Source organism: Leptonotus elevatus, chromosome 15 (assembly GCF_054856555.1).
Source record: "Leptonotus elevatus isolate MCC_2025b chromosome 15, RoL_Lele_1.0, whole genome shotgun sequence".
Classification (NCBI taxonomy): Eukaryota; Metazoa; Chordata; class Actinopteri; order Syngnathiformes; family Syngnathidae; genus Leptonotus; species Leptonotus elevatus.
This window is the reverse complement of record NC_141253.1, coordinates 6595054-6616631: the sequence shown is the minus strand read 5'-3', so window position 1 is coordinate 6616631 and position 21578 is coordinate 6595054. Positions and strand designations below refer to the sequence as shown.

The window sequence follows — 21578 nt, the reverse complement described above, 5'->3', positions numbered from 1 at the left end:
AAAACATATAGCATTTTTCCTTAACATTGCATGAAATTAATGGTAATTTTCTATTCTTTAAATTTCCCAGTGTGTCATGTCTGCCATCTAGTGGTGAATGGTGATATTACACCTTAAAACTACAATTGACCCCCTGCATTATCGCTGTTCACCACCCAATTTTTTTTTCTAGTTTTTTTCATTTTCCCCGTTTTTTCCCCCTCTGGGATCTCCCCCCCCCCCCCCATTTTTCGTGGAAAACATATAGTGAATATTTATCAGCGTTTTCTAAAGAAAAATTTGGGGTTGGTTCTAAAAAGAAATATTTATTTATTTACCATAAATATTTTTTTTCCTCCATTTTCTCCAGCGCTCTGTCCAACTTTCAACCGTCAAAATTCTGGTAATGTTGCCACCATCATAATAGAGTTCAAGTGTAAATGGATAAAAACTCGAGTTGATCCAGTAAAACGTTTAAATTATACTGTACGTAAAAACATTGCTCAACCAAAAATTATTCAAATAACACGCATCTTTTTGTTCACTTTCCAGAAGTTATTCACCCACAAGTTGCTTAGATGTTAAACTATCAAAGAGATTTCCAGTTTGGCCTTAGTTCCAATTCCATAAAGGCAACGGATTGAGCTGATTGATTGCTGGGATAGTTTGACGCATGCTTCATCTCTGTTGGTCTGGTGACTAGTGATGGGAAAATGACGCCTCATGAAGCTTCATGGAGCACTTTTACTATATTTTTTTACTCCTCTAGATGGTGCTCTTGGTTGAAATATAAAGGCTAGTGCAATGAAAATGTATTACATTTCCACTGCCTTTTTAAACCAATAGTGCCATCTAGAGGAGTCAAAAGATATCACAAGTGCTTCATGAAGCTTCATTTGTCCATCACTACTGGTGACATCACTTAATTTCCCTTCATTTCTCTGAAAGGGAAAATATGATTCCACCTATCGATCAGTGCATAAACGTGTTGCCTAGCGATGAAAGACGAGGTGTGCCTTGCTTTTATGGGATCCGATTAACCTCCTGCTTGGATTGGACGCTCTGCTCCGCTACGGCACTCGTGCTGTGTCCGGGTGCATTTGCTGGTCTCTTAGGGTGATTAGTGTCCCTGTGTGTTTCTATTCTTGTGGAACAACAACGAGAGGATGATTCCCAGCATTGACATGTTAAGGTGCTTGAGAGGGGTGTAAAGTTAGGACCCTGAAAGACCAAATTTCATGTTGTTTAGGATTAATAATAAGTGAAAAGCTAGAGTTCGAATATGGGCAGGTTTTCAGTGGTTCAAGTGATGTCTCCATTTTGTTTGATATTTTATTCAAATGTCTCACAAGTTTATGAAACGTCCTGACATTGCCGACGGCATTTTGTGTGATCAGCTGCTGACATTTATATATGTTTATTTTTTATTTTTCCATGAACTTCAACATACCCTGAAATTCAATTGTCCTGAGGTAAGAAATGTGAAATGTCTCCTCTCAAATTGAGTGGCGGAGGGGCCGCTGAGGAGCATGACTCAAAGGTCCCTTGAGGTATTTCTGAACAAGAAATGAAGTTGCCTCCGAGGAAAATGTCAACAAACACCAAATTTAATATTTCAGTAAATTCTTGTCTATTTTTTACAAGGTGAAAGTTAAGAGGTGAAGCCAATCATGTTCAGAGTATGATGAGACAAAATTGTAGCAATAACGTGGTATAATATTGAAGAGATTTAATTATATTCTCTTCCTGGGTCAAACTATAAGCATCATTATGTTTATCAACAGTGCAGTCCAATGTCCAAGACCTTAAGCATTGTTATTGACACTTGGTTCTACAACTCATATGCAGTATACCGGACCACTGTTATAATCGTTAGAACTGACAAGTCCCACAAAAAAAAAATAATAATAATAAATAAAAATTGAGATGTAGCAACGCAGTTAAATTCAAAGTCCAATTTATACACAGTTGCACATTTGGAGCAAATATAAATTCATATATAAAACGTGTGATTCATTTGCAATTAGTGAGTTGGAAATAATCGGATTATTAAAAAGTAGAAGCAGAAGTAGATTAACCGCGATTAATTACGGAAAATTGTGCGATCAATTGTGGGAATGCTATCTTATTGGATTCTTTATTCTTATTTAATTCTATAGCGTTTTATTCTCACTTTTTTATTTTTGCAATGCAACATTTGTAATTTTCGCATCATTTATCTTTCAATTTCCTTCATAAGCAATCAGCAAAACTTTTTTTTGTGAAAAAAGAGAGTAGCATTTTTGGTACATGGTCACAGACCACAATATTCTGTTGGCCTTGGGTCAAAATGCTCAAAAACGTCTGGCAACATGGGGAAATGTGCTTTGAAAACGGCTTGCAGTAAAATATGCATTAAATGCTTTGATTGTTATTGAAGCTGATATTAATGCCACTGGGAAAACACATACATTTCCAATTCCTTCCACTCGGGGTTATTTCCTGGGAGACAGTATAAACATATGGCTCACAATCGGCGAGCAATGAACCGCTCCGCCACGGTTGTGTTGTCTTGACAAGAAAACAAGACTTAATTGTTGAGTGATCACTCGAGGCGTGAGCGATGTACGCATCATATGTTCCTTTCATCAAATCTTCACGCTGTCCAATTCCAATCACCCCTGCTTCCTCTTATCGCGCGTCCACGTCTGCGCGCTCACCTCCATCACGCCTATCTGATTAAACCAAATCTGTTTGGCGAATGTGTCAGAGAAAGTTGGGACAACTTCAAATGTTTGATCAGGGAGTGCTTTTAAAGACACGCACGTGGCGGAGGATAAGGACGAGAAGGAGCCGGGAAAGATGAGAGGATTATATTTCTACTTTGCTCACAAGGGAGGAGAACAGGTGATTGGATTTGAAGCTAAACACATCTCCCTTGGGCGTAGACATGCTTTTTATTACTACACTTAATACAGTGGAACCTCCAAAGTCAAACGCCTTTAACGTCGAACCCACATTTCTGAACAGTCATCAAGTTGTGTGCAATGATGACCATAGAACAAGAAACTGAACTAACTGTAACTTACGAGTGATCCGACTGGTGAGTTTTTGAAATATGAGCCGTTGTTGGACGACTTTTTTGCTTTGACTTGAGCGGAAAAAAATTCATATGAAAGCTCTATGGTGGCAATGGAATGGAATGCTATTTATATAGCGCTTTTTTAGCTATAGCGCCCAAAGCGCTTTACATATATCGGGGTTCAGTGTCTTGCTCTAGGACACTTAGACATGGTCACCAAGGAGGAGGATCGAACCCACAACCTCACGGATGGGAGACGGCCACTGAGCCACGCCGCCCCTTAAATGAAAGATATTTTTTTTTTTTTACAGTATACAAAATATAGTACAACATTAATCCCCCCTTTTTTTAGTCACTATACGAATACGAAGTACGAAATAAACACCAATCACTGGTTAATAAACAGTAATCAGGGGGAAAAAATGCTTTTGTAACACACTTTAATGCAAAATTATAATAAATGTGATTAGTCGATTCATCGATTGAATAATCGATAGATTAATCGATTCTAAAAATGTTCAATAGCGACAGCACTAGACTGCAGCATTCCCACGCAACTTCTGAGAAACAATGCGATCAGCTCACACGCATGATCGTACTCTTCTCGCCGGCCTGCTGGCGCGTTGTCAGGACCCGGCAATCCTCTGCTCACAAGAGTTTTACAACCTAGATTTACCACGGGGGGGTTAACTTATCTTCACAAATCATTTCCTTTTTCATTTGCAGAAGCAGTCCGGCAGCATGCATGATTTACAAGTACAGTAGCTGCTGACACGAAATCCAAGGATAACTCGCGGCGGCAAATCAAACCGGCTTTGCCTGTGTTATTTATAACGACCCGAGTGGTGTCATAAAATGGACCAAATCTGGAGTTACAATTGTTTTGACTCGTGTCCAGCTGTAAAGAGGCATTTCGTTTCATCTGCGTCATAGTAAGTACAAACTAGGACAGTGTGTCATAATCACCAGAAAAACGCGGAAACGGGGGGAATAATTTCCCATCTCCACAATCTGGACCCGTTTGCTCCCTTGAGATTGAGCCCCGTTTTGTCATCTTTCAAATCAGGGGCGTCAAAGTCTAAACTGCCATTACTCACAGGGTACTGTCTGACTGAAGGTCTTTTTAGTCCATGGTTACATCGGAGATATACTCTAGTCCGAGTAGTTAGAAGAAAGAGAACGGGCATGAATTCGGATTCAAAAAGATGTATGATTCATGCTTATTATTTCCATGGTTAAGTCACTCACGTCTGACATGTATTACTGATGCATATTTTTTTATTGAATAGATCTGTAATTAGGTTCTGCCTGAGGCCTGATTATCATGCATAAAGCAAGAGCGTTTTCAGTGGCTGAGACAAAGGCCATATTCTCATTATTTGCGCATTTGTTGGGAAATAAGTTAAAGTTTTTTTCTTGCCAGCCAAACTCAGTCCAGGGCCTGACCTGTGTAATAAACTAGAAAAAAAAAGTCTTGGCTGCTCCATTACGCCTAGAATTGCAAGTTAAAACAGATGCAGAAGGTTAAGATATTTATTCTCTAATTGATCCACAAAGAAACCCATTTGGCTCCATTGCTGCAAAGCACAGAGGAAGAAGTCTCTTTAATTCATGTCTGGACCAAGATGAACTCTTGAATAGCCTGGTGGACTGAGAGTATAGTCTCCTAATGAATCATGTTTATTATTAACATTGGGAAAACTCTTTAACTGTGACTTTTTGGTTGCTCCGTTCGTCGTGTTGTAGATCTCCAGATCAGTCTTTTTATGGGCCTTGGTCTAGTCTCGGAATCAAAGGCATTTTCACTTGGTCTTGTCTCGTGTCGGACAGGGCGGACTGGGGATTTTTGATCAAGACCAGGTCACTATTACTGCAGTAGAAACGCACCAGGTGCTGCATTCCTGGTGTGTACCCCCTGCACACAGAGGGTGGATGAAGATGACTGAAGACGCAGCACCTCTGAAAAATTTGTAAAAAATGTCGGTAAACTCGTCCATGATTAAGTGTGATTTCCAAAACCAGAATCTTTTTGTTTAAAATTGTCTTTGTAAAATGTCACTTATCATGGTGTTGTCTGGGTTCGAGCTCCAAAAGTCTCTGCCTTTTCTTAGTCTTGACCTCCAAAAGGCTCGTTCTTGTCTGAGTCTCGACCTCCAAAATTCTTGATCCTGTCTGGGTCTTGACCTCCAAACGTCTCTGTCTTATCTGGGTCTTGGTCTTGTCTGGGTCTCGACCTCCAAAAGGCTCAATCTTGTCTCGGTCTCAACCTCCATACGTCTCGGTCTTGCCTCTGTTTTGACTTCCAAAAGCTCGGTCTCGTATGGGTCTCGACCTCCAAAAGTCTCGGTCTTGCCTCGGTTTTGACTTCCAAAAGCTCGGTCTTGTCTTGGTCTTGACCTCCAAACATCTCTGTCTTGTCTGGGTCTTGACCTCCAAAAGTCTCAGTCTTGTCTGGGTCTCGACCTCCAAAAGTCTCAGTCTTGTCTGGGTCTCGACCTCCAAAAGTCTCAGTCTTGTCTGGGTCTCGACCTCCAAAAGTCTCAGTCTTGTCTGGGTCTCGACCTCCAAAAGTCTCAGTCTTGTCTGGGTCTCAACCTCCAAAAGTCTCAGTCTTGTCTGGGTCTCGACCTCCAAAAGTCTCAGTCTTGTCTGGGTTTCGACCTCTAAAAGTCTCAGTCTTGTCTGGGTCTCGACCTCCAAAAGACTTGGTCTTGTCTCGGTTTTGATACGCTCTTGTCTTGGTCTCTGTTGGTGTGGTCTTGACTACAATTCTTCGTCAGTTCATATACCTTAAGCATGATTGCTGGTGCTGGTGCTGATGTGGTTTTGCAAAAAAGATTTCATGGAACTATGTTACCTGATGATGTTGATGGACAAAGAAATGCTGTTAGTGATGTTATTGATCACCAAACACATTTACGCTGGTTTATAATTTCACACCTGTTATGCTCTGTATCTAAACCATATTTCCTCAAACTCTGAGGTCATGTTCTAATTGATTGCTGAGTCGTCTACTTGAAACACATAAGTCTTTTGTTTTCACTTTGGAACTGTTTAAAATTGTATGTCTGTCTGTTTGAGAATAAAAATGCATTTGCTGGCATCCATCAAACTCCCATATTTTATATGCTGCAAGCGGCCAATTAAATATTCTGAGTGAGAAAGGGTTTCTTGATCTCTCCTATGGATCTTTAGTAAACTGCCTCTCCGCAGATTGCGTTTTAATCAGCTCCGAGTTTCCTTGTGGGAAAACAATAGACTGTCTTTCTATGTCGATCACGTTTCCTGTGCAAATGCAATAGGTTTTAAGATATTGGGGACCATGCATAATCTGACCATACAAAGAGATTGGTGAGAATACAGGAAGAAAATGAATTTTTTTGTTTTAGGCCGTTGAGGAAACAAATACTGATTACCAATTAATCAGCAGATTAATTAAAAAAGTATAGATAGTGCGTATCCGATTAATTAGTTGGGCCCTAAAAAAATATAACTTAAAAATAACACATTGCTTTAAAAAATTATAATGAGAAGCGTTGAGATGACGATGGATATATGTTTTTGAAACATTCACGTGCCGCATCCCAAGAAAATAATCTCTATAGACTATTTAACATTTTCCAATAGAATTAATGAACGCTATGATTGCCTCAGGTTGTAGGGAATGCATGCAAATGTTATGGTAGCTGTGAATTGCTCCTTACAAGGTCGTGTGTTACTTTCCCATTTTCTCATATTATACTTTAATTTCACGGCTCGCTGAGGTTTTGTTGATAAGGTTTCGAAAAAGGCTCTTTGAGTTAAAAGGCCTGTAAAAGCATTTCCGTGGCTGTCTTGTATTATTTATATTACAGATATATGTGTTATCAAGTATCAGTTATCCGAACACCGGAGCAATAGATAACGTCTCTTTTTGCTGCTGTGTCTTCTCTGTTTTAGTGGTGGACAGCAAGGCGATTCTGGAGGGCCTGCAGAGGTACAACCCAATGCCAATCTATCTGCCTGTCAGCTACCGGATCCTTAATGCTGAGTCAGCTTTCTTCCTACAGGAGGCAAACCAGGATTTAATGAGGAATTCCAGCCTGCAGGCCCGTACAGAGTCTTTCTTCATCCACCAGGCTCGGCAGATGCCCTTTGTCAACGCTAGCTACGGGCCGCTGTCTGTGCAGCAGCCCGTGCCGCTGGAGATGCTGCAGACTCAACCCGGGCCGTTCAATTGGCCCGCTTTCGCTTTATCATCAGCGCCAACATCCCCGTCACAGATACCGCTCTTTACATTTAACTGGAAGATTCACACATACATCATCAATGAGAGGATTCACCCCAGTTGGCCAAAGGTCCAAGTTTTATTCTACATCGCAGGGAGGGACTGGGATGATTACAGCGCCATCCAAAAGCTCCCATGCATCAGGATGTTTGCCTTCCATGAGACTCAAGAGGTGCGGGGGACGTGCAGACTGAAAGGGGAACTGGGGATTTGCGTTGCTGAGCTGGAGCCTCTTGCCAGCTGGTTCAGCCCACCCACCGTCAGGCCAGGTAGGCAGAGGGTATCCGAGCAGGCTCAAGGCACTCCCGTGGAGCTCTACTACATGGTTCAAACCACCAACGCCGGGGATTGCAACGCTGAAGACTCCCGGAAAGGTAGCGCTATTCGTACGGAGCAGCACGGTCCCAGGGGCTATTCTGCGGGGCATACACCCATGCAACGCATTGGGAGTGTCCGGCTTTTTCAGCCACTAACGGAACTGAAACTGGACAGTAACTTTCTGGTCATGGTGCCCTCCAAACCCATCCGACAGAGAGAAACCCTATCTGCTTTTCTGGCTCTGTCGACAATTTCTTCAGTGCAGATCTTCACCCTCAGGTAAGCGGTTTGAAGCCGATTTCGAGTCTTGTCGTGTGTCGCTTGTTGTGCATTATACAAGGAACTCCGTTTGAGGTGATTCTACCCAAAAGCAGCTAGCATTGATTGATTGATGATTGAGCCTCGTCTCATATGAAACCTTAATCAAAGGGACTTTAATTTCAGAGTTATAATCACATTTTCTGAACTGTGGACAAATGAAGCTTCATGAAGCACTTGCGATATTTTTGGACTCCTCTAGATGGTGCTCTTGGTTTAAAGATAAAGGCTAGTGATTCCCTTTACATTGGATCTTTAAACCTACGAGTGTCATCTGGAGGAGTCAAAAAATATCACAATTGCTTCATGAAGCTTCATTTGTCCATCACTACTTATTAGTATCTCCTAGTACCTGGTACATAATAATTTACAGAACATAGTACCTTCTAGTAGGGATTTAACGATATACAAACATCATGATACAATATTATCACGATATGAAGCCCACGATACGATAATTATCACAATATTGTGGGGAGGTTGGCGATATTAAAAAAAACATCACAATATTGTAAAAAAAAAAAAAAAAGAGCTCATACTAAAATAAAGCATATTGATTGTGCTTCTGTATCTAACACAATGTAAATAAACTACCTACAATCTTTAACAATACAGGGGAGTCCTCAAGTTACTCCATATGCGACCCATGACGTTTCGACTTTATGGCGCCAGTGCCTCGTCCGTAGTACCTTCTTTTTCGTTAATTTTCCACAGTAATCACGCCATTTTAAAGTTATTTAAAGTTGTGTTGTTGTTACCGCCAGCAACGGACGTCCATCGAGCAGGTCGGCTCGCCATCAGGCGCGTCACATTTCCGTGTTTAAGTTTATATTAGCTCCGCTCTGCCGTCCGTCAGCAATGAACGTCCGTGTGGAAACACGAAATACTAGTTCCGGTAACTGTTTTATTTTTTTTATTACTGTACAAAGGATTTTGATGAAAATATCGACTTTAACAGTGAAATATGACTTAAGTCAAAATTCAGGTTACATCGCCAGCGTAGGAATGTAACTCCGCCGTAACTTGAGGACTCCCTGTACTTAATGTTGAGGCACTTACTTGCTAATGCACGCACACATTGAGTTCCTCCACATATTGACTTGAACCACAGGTATATTACGTTCCCCTTCATCTGACAATTAGCGTGGATTTTAAACATAGAAGGGCCAAAACATCCCCAATGAGAATTAAACTGCACTAAAAAAAACTAGCCACCAGAGGGTGCTAGAGCTGCACAAATGGAAATCAACCTGACTTTTTTAACAGATGTGTTGCTTTTAATATTGTGACTGTTATCGTTACATCCCTACCTCCTAGTACCTGGTACCTACTAGTACTTGGTATTCAATAGTTCCTACTGGTACCTACTAGTACCTACTAGTACCTGGCACCTAACGGTACCTACTGGTATTACTAGTACTGACTGTCTGCATGCTCAACTTAACAATGCGTCACTCAGATCCTCCAAACTAATTTCAACAGTAATCATAATACGATCAATTAAAAATGATTTAGTAGGAGTTAGAAAAACAACCACAGATTTAGCCAAGCCCAGTGACATTTACAGTTTTCGAAGCATTATCAGTGCGTGGAACGGTGTTGTTGCGACTCATTCATATGAGAGAATCACTGATGCTTCTTGTGACTCATGTAAAATGACTCAGGGGACAGTGCGGAACTAATCGGGTTATTTAATGCCACGGCTGCATGTGTGTAGGTGCGATACGAGGCTGACAAACACAAATGAGTCTGAATGCCTATTCTTATTTTTCCATCAAGCGGTATAAAGTCTGATATGGGGAAAAAAACCTGGTTCCGTTGCAAAGAGTGGCATCTTCTCTTCATGGCGTGAGAATGAATTGAACCAAGAACACAAATGATTGGTATTATAGTGGTTGTTAAACTGTCAATGAAGACGTAAAATGCGGGTCACCAAATGTAGACACATAAAACTTAAACATACTAAACTGCTTTTGAAAATATTACAGTGTGCTTCATCCGAATTATCAGTAGTGGACAAATTTGGGGATTAGTGTGTGGCATTAGAGATTAGAATATGTGCGCATGATAAGCTTTTGATTTGCCACAGCACCCTCTCGATCGCTGGCGACGTTGCCATGACACCAACCAGTCTCCTGCTTGGCATTTGTTTGTTTATTTGGCCCATGTACTTCACCTACCACGCCGGCAAACGTAGGGTTGCAAATCAAGTAGGGGGTAAAATAGACGGCGCTTGTAATTGTAACTAATATTTACTTGCATTCTGCCTAGGGTGACCAAACGTCCCGGTTTTCTGGGACAGTTCCGTATTTTTGTGCCTTGCATAGTGTTCCCAGCGGATTATGGTCAACCTCATTGTTTTTAATTTTCAAGTTTTAAACGAGAACAGAAGGAGAAATATGTGTGAACTTGTGTGTGTGACTTGAAACAGCGTGATGGTTGTCTAAAAAAAATTAAATGCACGTGCACGGTGTTCCACAAATGCACATTTAGCAACTCACAGAAATTAGCTTTTACAAATGGTAAGTCACATACATGAAGATGGCGGCATGGCTCAGTGGTAGAGTGTGGTCGTCTCCCATCCGTGAGGTTGTGGGTTCAAGCCTCACCCTTGGTGTCCTTGAGCAAGACACTGAAACCCGATTTGCTCCCAATGCTGCAAGGCAGCAATCGGCCATTGGTATGTGTGAATGTGAGGCATTGTAAAGCACATTGGGCGCCTTAAAACGCTATTTACCATAAACAAGCACACGTGAAAATCACGGATATAATTGTGGATGTCAAAATCACGAATATATTTATGTGAATAATTTTGAGACAAATCTCTTCCTATATGTATGCCTAGCTAAGCTAGCAAACTTAATCGTAACTGTGCCGGTTAACCACTTCCGAACTGCATCTCTCGCCGCTGTTTTAGCCACGCCCCCCCCCCCCCCAAAAAATCTGGAAAAACAGTTTTAACGTTATTTCTCCACAAATAAGTACCACATAGTTATCAGTGTTTGCACATTTGCAGCAATTATCATCAAACACGTGAAATGTATTTAGAAACAAATCTCTGAATTCACTTTACAGGCTTTTTAATTGTATTGCTACTGAACACAACTGTACATTGCTGCAACAATAATCTTCGTGGATAATAGTGGTTATTGTAAGAAATGAAGATTTAAGTTGTGCGGTCATAACCTAACAAATCATTTTAACGTGTTCTAATGATTTGTTTTGACTGGCCAACACCTTGATTGTAGCTTTGTGCAATTTGTGAGGATTGCTTAATGCACTCCCCTTGCAATTTTCCTGTCTCAGCGCACTCTGTTTGAGGTGATTCCGCACCAAAGCGGCTGTCATTGATCCATCGAGCCTCGTCTTGTATGGAATAATATTCAACAGACTTTAATTGCTCCGCGTTGTTTGATGCAAATGGAGGCGTACGGAATATTTCCGCTGGGCTTCCTGTACGCCTGAGATCTAAATCATGAAAGATGAAACCGTTAGCGTCCTCAAAGTGGTGCTGTGACAAGGTGCCTCGGCAATTTGTCAACCCCGGGTGAGCAGGAAATCTGCCCAAAAAAGCCTCATTGCTTTTTCTCTCACTCCGGTGATGATGAACTCCCGCGTATTAGCGTTCTCCGTGTGTTAATCACACTCTCCACCGCGCGCCTGGAAATTGGACCTTGAAGGTTCATATTTTTGCTCCAGCTCTTTTGGTGTCCTTAGCACCCACCAGTTGTTTAGAAGTTACCCTTTATTTATTTATTTTTTCCCTTTTTGGGAAAGTGAACACTTCAAATGCAAACACAACTACCTCATTAGCAGCCAAAACATTCAACTTCAAAGTGTTTGAACATTGCAGACTACTTTATACAGTACTTGACTGCAAGTTTACCAAATTCGGTAATTGCTCTCGTGGATAATCCAATATTTACTCATTCTGAGCATTTACTTTTATCTTTTATCATACAGACACGCAGAATTAATTATAAAAAAAAAATATATATATACCTCCTTCCATCCTTCATGTCACCTTTTTTTCCATCTAAGAAACTCGGGGCGCTAATTAGCGAGCCGCCAGGCTTCCCTATCTGACTCCCTCTTAATTTTAATGTTTCTCTGACGTGTTGTGATTGTGAAGACAAATTCCTTGTCTGCTTTTACATATTTCGCCAGTAAATCTGATTGTGATATCGATGGAAATAACACACTTAAATATACAGTATAGACATCTTGAAAAAAAAAAATCATTATTATTATAATAATTTTTTTAAATCTGAATTTAAGTCAAATAAGGCTTGAGTTATTTTTATCCTAGATGTACATGTGGCCTAAATCCCTGTGATGATCTGGATGTTGGAAATGCTATGTGTGCATTATCTCTGCATGTGGGGGTTGGACTGTGTGTGTGCTTACTCTCCATGATGCGGTCCTTCAGCCGCCGTCATTTGTCAAGTTCTGTCTTCATTCTCTTTTCCACGTGTTGTATTTAATACGATTGGGACTTGTGTGGGTGTGACCATAGACGGATAGCTGCGTCCTGTTTTTCCCAGCAGTGAAGGCATCATTAACAATTTACACTATGTTGTCTGGACCTTCTCCCATCTCATCCCCATTGTCTTTTCACTCCCACTGATGCATCTCCTCCTCGAGCACAATGTTACTTGTGATAAATGAATACTAAGACGGACAGGCCTAGTTAAGGTTAATGGCTGTGGTCCGCATGCACATCTGCTGTTTTTCTAGTTGATGCCTGTATGTCATAGCAGCCCAGTGAAGGGAATTTCGCCGTTTTGGTAATTACCAGTACCGGCTGTACAGGAGAAGTTGCCGCTGTCTGAGTTGTCACTGAACTTTCTTCATACCTGAAATTGTCTCAATTCATTCAAACCCAAAAACGTATAAATATGTTTTTTAACACTTTGTCCTGCACTCCCAAAATTAAACGTTTTTTTTATTTTTGTTTTATTTTTGTGTTTTTTTTTGTGGTTTTTTTTTGTGTTTTTTTTTGTGTTTTTTTTTGACTGCTTGAGCATACAAGAAGGCGTTGATATAGCTTCTGACCTAAAGAGGTCGCTTAAAGCAATGGTAGTTACAAAAAACAAGTATAAAAGATCAGCCTAGTCCATTTTGCAACACGCTCTTTTTCCCAGTGTTTTCCACAGGTTTGTGAATAATGATGAAACTTAGCTATATATGAATGCTAATTGCTACATAACGGAAACAGATACGAATATACTTTTTTCACACTAATCTTTCTTTTGGTAGGTTCCATGTTTTTATAGCAATAGAACACAATATTTTATGGACCTTGCAAAATCAGTCAAAATAAAGTAAAACATCCTGGAGCGAAGTGGGTTGCTTCAGTGAAAGCCGCAGTCTTTGAGGCCAAGTAGTGCACCCCATTTTGTTTCATTTGCTTTTAAACAGTTTTAATCAACCTCTACTTGCACAAAAGTGACGGAATTGTTGATCAGTGATCAGTTAATCGACTACCTGATTACGATCCACATTCCTTTTTTTTCTTTAATTTTTTTTCTTTCTGGAGAGCTCAGTTCATTTGGTAATTTTACCGATTTGACATGTCATCATCATAGCTCTCTTTTTTTTTTTTTTTTTATACATTTTTATTTTGTATGTGCGTGTGTGCGTGCGTGTGAGTGTGTATGCATTAGTTCACCTAAAACCTATAAAAAAAATCCCATACCGTTCACCTAAACCGAACACTTCAGAATCCAGCCAGAGTCGTGAGGCTGTCAGGAGACCCGAGGAAGGACCAAAGAAAAGAAAGGAAATGTGAAATCGATCCACATTCCTAATAAGAGCTCATTCCTAATGGGACGGCATTAGATGGCTAAAGTAGTGTAGGTTAAATGTTACATAAGTACTTACTGATGATAACTTTTCCGAGATGGTGCCATTCGGTAATACCATCATAATAAAGGCTGTAAATAAGAGTATGACTGTCCATGAAAAGCCCATCAGCTCATTGAAAATCATCACAGTTGAACAAAAGGCTCTTCCATTAACAATTTTCTCCCTGGCTTATTGGCTAATTGGATGTATTTGATCTAATCCAAATAAATGCAATTATTGTGAATGTAATTACAGGCTTTTGATTCCAGCTGAACAAAAATCTTGCCCACATGTATTCACTCAGATTTGCAGACACATGCGCACATACAGTATAGTGACACCCCAATTCATTACATGCTCGGACCTGCTTCGTGCCAACTGTAAAGTCATGGTGTGTTTATCACGCTAAAGGCTCCCAGCGGAATCTGCAATTCCCTGCTCCGTGCCTCATTAGCCTCGGAGAGAACGGCGCAACAGGTTGGAAAGGGTTCTCCAAGCTATTCCTCATTCGACATGCAAATGAAAACACCATTTCCTCCTGAACAAATTAGCTGGCTTTTCAAACGATAAATTTCCCCAGCTGTACTGTAATTTTTGCCTAAACAATCCAACATGTTTCCCTAGATTCCCCCGGGCAGGGGGAGGGTTTTGCTGATGAATGCAAATGAAGAGCTAATATTGGACTGCCGAAGGTATGAGGTGTTTCTTGCTGTGCCAGCCTGAAAGGGTTTGCATCAAGCATTCGACTGGTGAGGTAGCTAGAGGCAGGGATGTTTATAATAATTTTGAGCTGGTTCTCAAAGGCGCAACAGAGGTTGGTACTGGGTGCTCATTTTCGTCCCCACCCACTGACCTCACAAGATAATGGTAAATGAAGTGCACTTATGTAGTGCTTACACAAAGCCCTTCACAAAGCCTCATTCGTTCACTTATTTAAATACGTAACTATCTTTGGCTTGAACCGGAGTGTACACTGGTGCATTAATGCAGCAACGTCATTCTAGCTTTACCTTTCTAGTTTAAACTGTCTTACTTAAATTTCCAGAATCTCGCTTTGTACTCTGGCCAATGGTAGAATCCAGGTTGGTTTTCTTGCTTTGGTCCAGTAAATCCATCCGTATTGTATCGTAGCCTACCAGCTAGCTAGCTATTGCTAAGCTAACCTGTTTTCGCCGATCCAGAATACAGGGTGTTTTTTCTCGCTTTGGTCCGGTAAGTCCATCTGTATTGTATCGTAGCCTACCAGCTAGCTAGCTATTGCTAAGCTAACCTGTTTTTGCCGATCCAGAATACAGGGTGTTTTTCTCGCTTTGGTCTGGTAAGTCCATCTGTATTGTATCGTAGCCTACCAGCTAGCTAGCTATTGCTAAGCTAACTTGTTTTCGCCGATCCAGAATACAGGGTGTGTTTTCTCGCTTTGGTCCGGTAAGTCCATCTGTATTGTATCGTAGCCTACCAGCTAGCTAGCTATTGCTAAGCTAACCTGTTTTTGCCGATCCAGAATACAGGGTGTTTTTCTCGCTTTGGTCTGGTAAATCCATCTGTATTGTATCGTAGCCTACCAGCTAGCTAGCTATTGCTAAGCTAACCTGTTTTCGCCGATCCAGAATACAGGGTGTTTTTCTCGTTTTGGTCTGGTAAATCCATCTGTATTGTATCGTAGCCTACCAGCTAGCTAGCTATTGCTAAGTTAACCTGTTTTCGCCGATCCAGAATACAGTTTTTTTTTTCTTGCTTTGGTCCGGTAAATCAATCTGTTTTGTGACGTACAAGCTAGCTAGCGCTAAACTAATCTGTCGTATGCTGCTGTGACGGCATGAGAAGCTAGATGCCTAGCTGGGCCAGCTAAGTATTCCAGTACATGCACGACAACATGTGACACTTCCACATACAGCTATAGTATGTCACACATACTCCGATGTGAGTGTGGCCATTCAACATTCTTCTGTGACATGACAATGCTATGACCCGTTTTGATGCGAATCCAAAAATTCTGATTCTCTATTGGAATCACTATTGATTTGTCCACAGCTATATCTGTATTTATATTTTCAACCATTTTTACACTCTTAAAAGGTGCCTCTGTTAATTGTTCAACTGTGACTGTTGTTCTGTGGATAAGATTTCCTTGTTCCCCAAATTAAGAGTTGATCCCATTTAGTAACGCATAAAACACTGTACTTAGGCGCATGGCAATGACATCCAAACAGAAGTTCAGAAAAAAAAAGAAAGAAAAGTTTTTATGTGTCCTCCAAGTCTCACAATCGAACTATCAATGAGAGGGAGTACCAGATAACCGCTAGTCCAGTCCAGTGTGTCTGAATGGCCTACTGAGCAACCTCTCCTTTCACGGGTTAATCCGAGCACTGCGTCAGGTCATGTTTGATTGCATGATACTTGAGGTTGGACGACGAGACTGATTGCTGGTTCACAGATCGTTAAGTGTGTGGTGTGTTAGTTATTAGGTGCACTACATTCTATAGGAGCAGCAAGGACGGAAGTGACAATTTCTTTTTAGGGGGAAAAAAACTGTGACTATTTGAAAACTGTTATCTGCATAACCTGCTTACAAGTCATTGTCAGTGTAATCACCTAAAGATTTCATTTACGTTGTTTACTCCCCACAATTTGCTCACTCGGCCCCTTCACTAGTGTTTACAGATGAAAACACCAACTTTTCTCATGCACTCATTAATAAGTAATTAGCAGTTTGCAGCCCGGGGGGGATTGCTCGCTATGTAGATCCGACCCTCCGTCGGACCTCGCTGCCACCAAAGCAATCACACGTTGCCTGCAGCAAGTAATTTGAATGCTTGTATTTTCTACTTAATGATTTTCCGTCACATTTCTTTTCTGGAATTTGGTTTCAAATTGATGAATGTATTGAATGTTGGAAGGTTAGAATCTATTGCTTTGCCATTTCCCTGTAGCTTGTCTTCTTTTTCTTGTTCACACTCTGTCCATCGTCCTTTAAAAAAAAAAAGCTGCCTGTCCCAGAGGTATGCTGCTGACAGAGGGTCATACGAATGTGTCGTAGCATTCAGTTAGACCTGCCTTCAAGACTAGGAATATCGACAGAGTCATAGGTGACATTTTTATTCCTTTTTTTTTTTGCTCTGGTATTGCTTTGAACTTGAGAAAGTGTTTCATGCTCCTTCTGAAGGCAGTAGCGCGAATTACGCAGACCGGCACTGGCTCAATTCCCATTTTAAACCTGTGTGGAAGGATTACTGAAGCATGTCCAGCATGTAGGGAAGAAACTAGCTTTCCGCCTGGCTGCATGTTTGATCAACCTCAGATTTGTGGAAATATGCCTAACTATGTCAATTCGCTTTTGATGGACTCTGACTTTTATCTTTCGGTCTTTACGCCTTCTGCCCTCACTGGGGTAAGGAATATGCAATTCACAATTCAAATATATGAAATATTCAAATACATCACGCTCTTCAAGAGTAAATCTTCAGGAGCTACGTTTACGCTTATGTTCTTGGTGGCCACAGCAAGCCCGTGTCAGGTTACTGTGGACAAAATGGGATAGTTGCGGAAAAACAGGGGGCAAACGTGATTGCTGTGGATGACTGGAGAGGTTTTTAAACTGTCAAAAATTCACAGTATGAATATGAAAGTTCACTCTTACAACAGCATATATATATATATTTATTTATTTTTTTATTCGGGGAAGAGGGGGCTTTAATATTAAGAGGAAAAACTGGAAAGTTTGCCACTTTATAAAGTCACAAATTTAAGATTTTATAAAGTAGCAAATTAGCAAATTAGCAAACCCTCAGAAACTTACGAGAAATACACATAGTGTAGCTATAGTCTAATGTGAGGATTCGTTGGTGGTTAATGGGACACTGTTTATAAAATGAAAAGGCAGGATGGAGATGGATTCATTCTTAATTTAAACTCGTCATACACAGCAGCTAGAACAACACTTCCTGATCCCCTATCTGCTGACTAAACACTAACCAATTAGAAGCTAGCATACTTTAGGTAAATGCAAGTGAATGACGGAGAGCAGGAGATTCGACACATCAACTTAACTACTTTTACAAAAAAAAAAAAAAAGCCAAAATGTATGAATGTGTAAATAATAATTCTGGAAACATAAATGTACAAGTAAATATACATTTTAACAAATTGACTTAAATGCTTGATCCGCAGGATGTGTGGACAAAGGCGTCTTTGTCGCTGGAAGCACCCAACGCTTCAAAGTGTAAATGCTTAACGTCATATGGTTAATCTCTGCTAAAGCAATTACTATCTCCTTATTTGAAAATCCAACCGAAATGTATTTGCACAAACATCCGAGTAGTACGCTACATCTATCTTTTCTCGCAAATCTGCCACTTTATAAAGTTGCAAATTTGCCACTTAATAAAGTGGCAAATTTGCGGGGTTTTTACCCGGAATATTGCCCCGTCCTCTAAAATATATATATTTATACGTGGCCCTAATACGGCGTCGTACACTCTAGTATAACTGCATATATAATAAAATCCCGTGCACACCCGCTTTTTTTCCCTTTTTTTTTTTTTTTAATGAATCCATATATAATAAAGTTGGACATTTTTCGATAGTTGCATATCGAAAAAAATGTCCTGTTCACTGGATTTTACTGTAATAGGCTAGGGCATATCAGAACTTGGGGGTGGTTAGCTGTGAAACTGGAAGCTTATTAGTTCCCCGGTTTATGCAAATGCGTAGCCTAAGCAAATAGGGTTGTAAATTACTCTCATATGCTCATCACAATGTACATGATTGTATATGTTCTGATAAAATAAACCTTTACGGTTGCACAAAATCCCAAAGTTTAAATCACCTTGATTGATTTTGCACACCTTGTGAAGATAAACATTGTGCCCTCAAAAATAAAATAAATGCAGTAATTAAATGCATTCTAAACAGTGAGACTCTATCGCCCAATGGTGTTTTTTATTTATTTATATTGTTTAAAAAAAAATATATATATATTTATTTATTGCAAAACTTTAGGTGTTTTAGTTCTATTGTTTTATTTCTTTATTATTATTTCTTTATTGCAAAAATTTTGATCGGAACGCAATAATACTAATATTTACCATCAAACGTTGGAGACAGAAAATGACACCGACACGAGCTTGAATCCAAACAATTACATTTCAACGGACATTTTTCAATTTCCTATATTTATTGTATTTTATTTTTTTAACGAGTGTGGACAAAGCTCTGGTTCAAGGAAAAATAATCCTCCCCAGAGGAGAACACTAATAAAACAGTCATTAATGTTGAGGATGTGCTATTTACACATTTATTTATTTATTTATTTATATAGACAGTAATATGCTTCAATAATGAAACTAAACAGTTTCAATTTCATTTATTCATTCATTCATTCATTTATTAGTTTATGCAATTAAAGCAAGTGGGGCTTGCAATAAGAGCTGTATGGCAACATGGATTGAAATAACGTCGTCATAGAGCTAATGGAGTGTTGATTCGTGAACTAGGACACGCTACTATGAGTTATTAATATTCGGAAAGGGTACTTGACTACATTTCTTTGATCGGTAAGTGTAGTTTGTTACCTTCCTAAAATAAGGGCCCTATTATTTTTAGCATTTTTTTCAGAAAACAAAAAAAACACAGAATATGTTATATTTCTATTATTTCTATTATTAATCATTTCAGATCAGGATTAGAATTGAATGATCTGTTTATCCAAGTATATAACCGATTTTAGCAGACAACGGCGAGCATCTTGAGTAGACTATTAAGACAAAAAATACAATTATTTTTCATTTTTTGTAACATTTCTTACACAAATGTGTACAGGCAAATGCTCAAGTTAACTTGAGCTTGTACACGGCGAGCTGCAGATGATGAACGGAGTGCTGTAGGGGGCTGACAATCATGGATTATGTTGCGGCAGAATAAGCTCTACCGGCTAGCTCCGAGTTGCCGCTCTGTCTCTCCTGCAGACAATCACAAGCTTGTCCCTCTAATCACTTGTTTATCCTCCATGTTTCTCATAAGGATTTGTTTTGATTAGTTTGATCACCCCGACTTGACAGCTGTTACACCAACTCCGAATCATGCATATTTTAATGCAAGACTTGAGGCAAAGAAATAGGGAGCGTGTAAGGGAGAAAAAAAATGATGAAATGTTGTGCTTGTCATATAGACTTTTAGAAATAAATATTTTTGGACTGACATTAATCCCTAAAAAAAGAAAATATGCAGTAACTCGCCCTAACTTTCTTCACCCACACATACTGAGAAAGTTGCATATATTCAAACAGTCAAATAAGCAAGTTGCCACAGTGACGATAAAGACAACTCTATCCTCTATTGTTTTCCACCCGGCTGTAGCGAAATATAATGTAATCGAATTTATGAATGTTGTGTGCGTGGTTTTTTAAAGCCTTATTCTTGACCTCCAAAAGACTTGGTCTTGTCTCCGTCTCGACCTCCAAAAGTCTTGGTCTTTTGTCTGTCTCGACCAGCTCAAAAGTCTTGGTCTTGTCTCGGGTTTCGACCTCCAAAAGTCTTCGTCTTGTCTCGGTCTCATTACTCTCTAGTCTCAATATAGTCTCGGTTGATGTGGTCGTAACTACGACACTACAGAGTATCAATAATAAGAATAAGAAGAGCTCAAAGGAGCTTGAAATGGACAAAAAACTGCACAGTAGACATCAGACAACAGTCTGAAATAAAGCCCACTAATCCTAAAGAAAAAAAATACATTTTCATTTTTGTAAAGAATTCAAAGCATGTTATTGATATCTGAACATTTGATATACTTGTCAAAATGTTACATTCCATCTTTTTTTTTTTCTTACATCACTCTTGTTGTCCACCCTTTTCAGACATAGCAGAAATAATAATGAAAAATAAATCTACAGGGAGCGGCTGAGAAATGGGACAAGCAAAAAGGAGCCCTCCGGGAAGGGATCATTAGAGCGATGTGATATTCAGCGTGTGTTTTGGAGCAGCGCCTCTGGCTGGGCTTTGAGCTGTGTAGTATTGGTCAGTGTGTCTGTTGATGGCTGGGAGGTCAGCCATTGATCTGGAGATATAAGCTGGTACTTTGGATCCAAGCCTTCATCATCCTGTGGGCCTACCACCAATGTGGGTGGATAAGCCTTGATCTGCTCGAGTGTGTGCGTGGGGTTGTGTGTACAGTACTGGTTTAGAGAATGATGCAAGTGCCGGCTTGTGTGTGTATTATTATTTTTTTTTAATGATGTTCCTTGAGCGGTTTTGGGAGTTTTGGTCCTTTTAATGGCAAGGGTCAAAATGCAAATTGACAGTGCTCAATCAGCAGATAAGCTCCATGTATCTGAAAACGACTCCCAATGTGCTTATTTTTCCCATCCATGGCAAGATCGGAAGCGAGGACCTTCCAGTCCCTGAGCCACGTCCTTACGAAGTGAGCTGTTGCTTCCCCAGACAGCTGGGAAGGTAATATAAGGCCTTCATCAACCCTGCAGGCACATCTGACTTGCTCACAGCGGATCCTGAAGCTCTTACTGCCAGTGATAATATTGAAATTGTTGTGTCCACACATGAGCGTTCTCTACTGACTGCAGGGATTGCCGTGGTAATGTAAACATCGGTAGGCACCTTGGTGATGCCGCTGAATACCCACAGGGAGATAAAGATGTAAGTCGCGATGCTGAAATTGTCCGCCGCGCCAATTGACACCGCGACGGGACTCTAATAGAGATTTTTGGATCTGCGATGACAGCGGTTGCGTTCAGTTTTCTGTTGTTGCGCTGCAAGGGACACAAACAACTCTCTGAT

General features: G+C 40.2%; 1 protein-coding gene across 5 annotated transcripts in view; it reads left to right on the top strand.

The window, feature by feature from the left end:
- LOC147161782 (transmembrane protein 132C-like) overlaps positions 1-21578 on the top strand; it is a 173359-nt gene that overhangs the window by 80412 nt on the left and 71369 nt on the right. For 4 of the 5 annotated variants that reach the window (XM_086096140.1, XM_086096142.1, XM_086096141.1 and 1 more), the window contains one exon: positions 6980-7904. In XM_086096140.1, the coding sequence (XP_085952266.1) occupies positions 6980-7904 (925 nt within the window). The remainder of the gene's footprint in view (positions 1-6979; positions 7905-21578) is intronic. The other variant, XM_086096143.1, reaches the window with a different exon arrangement.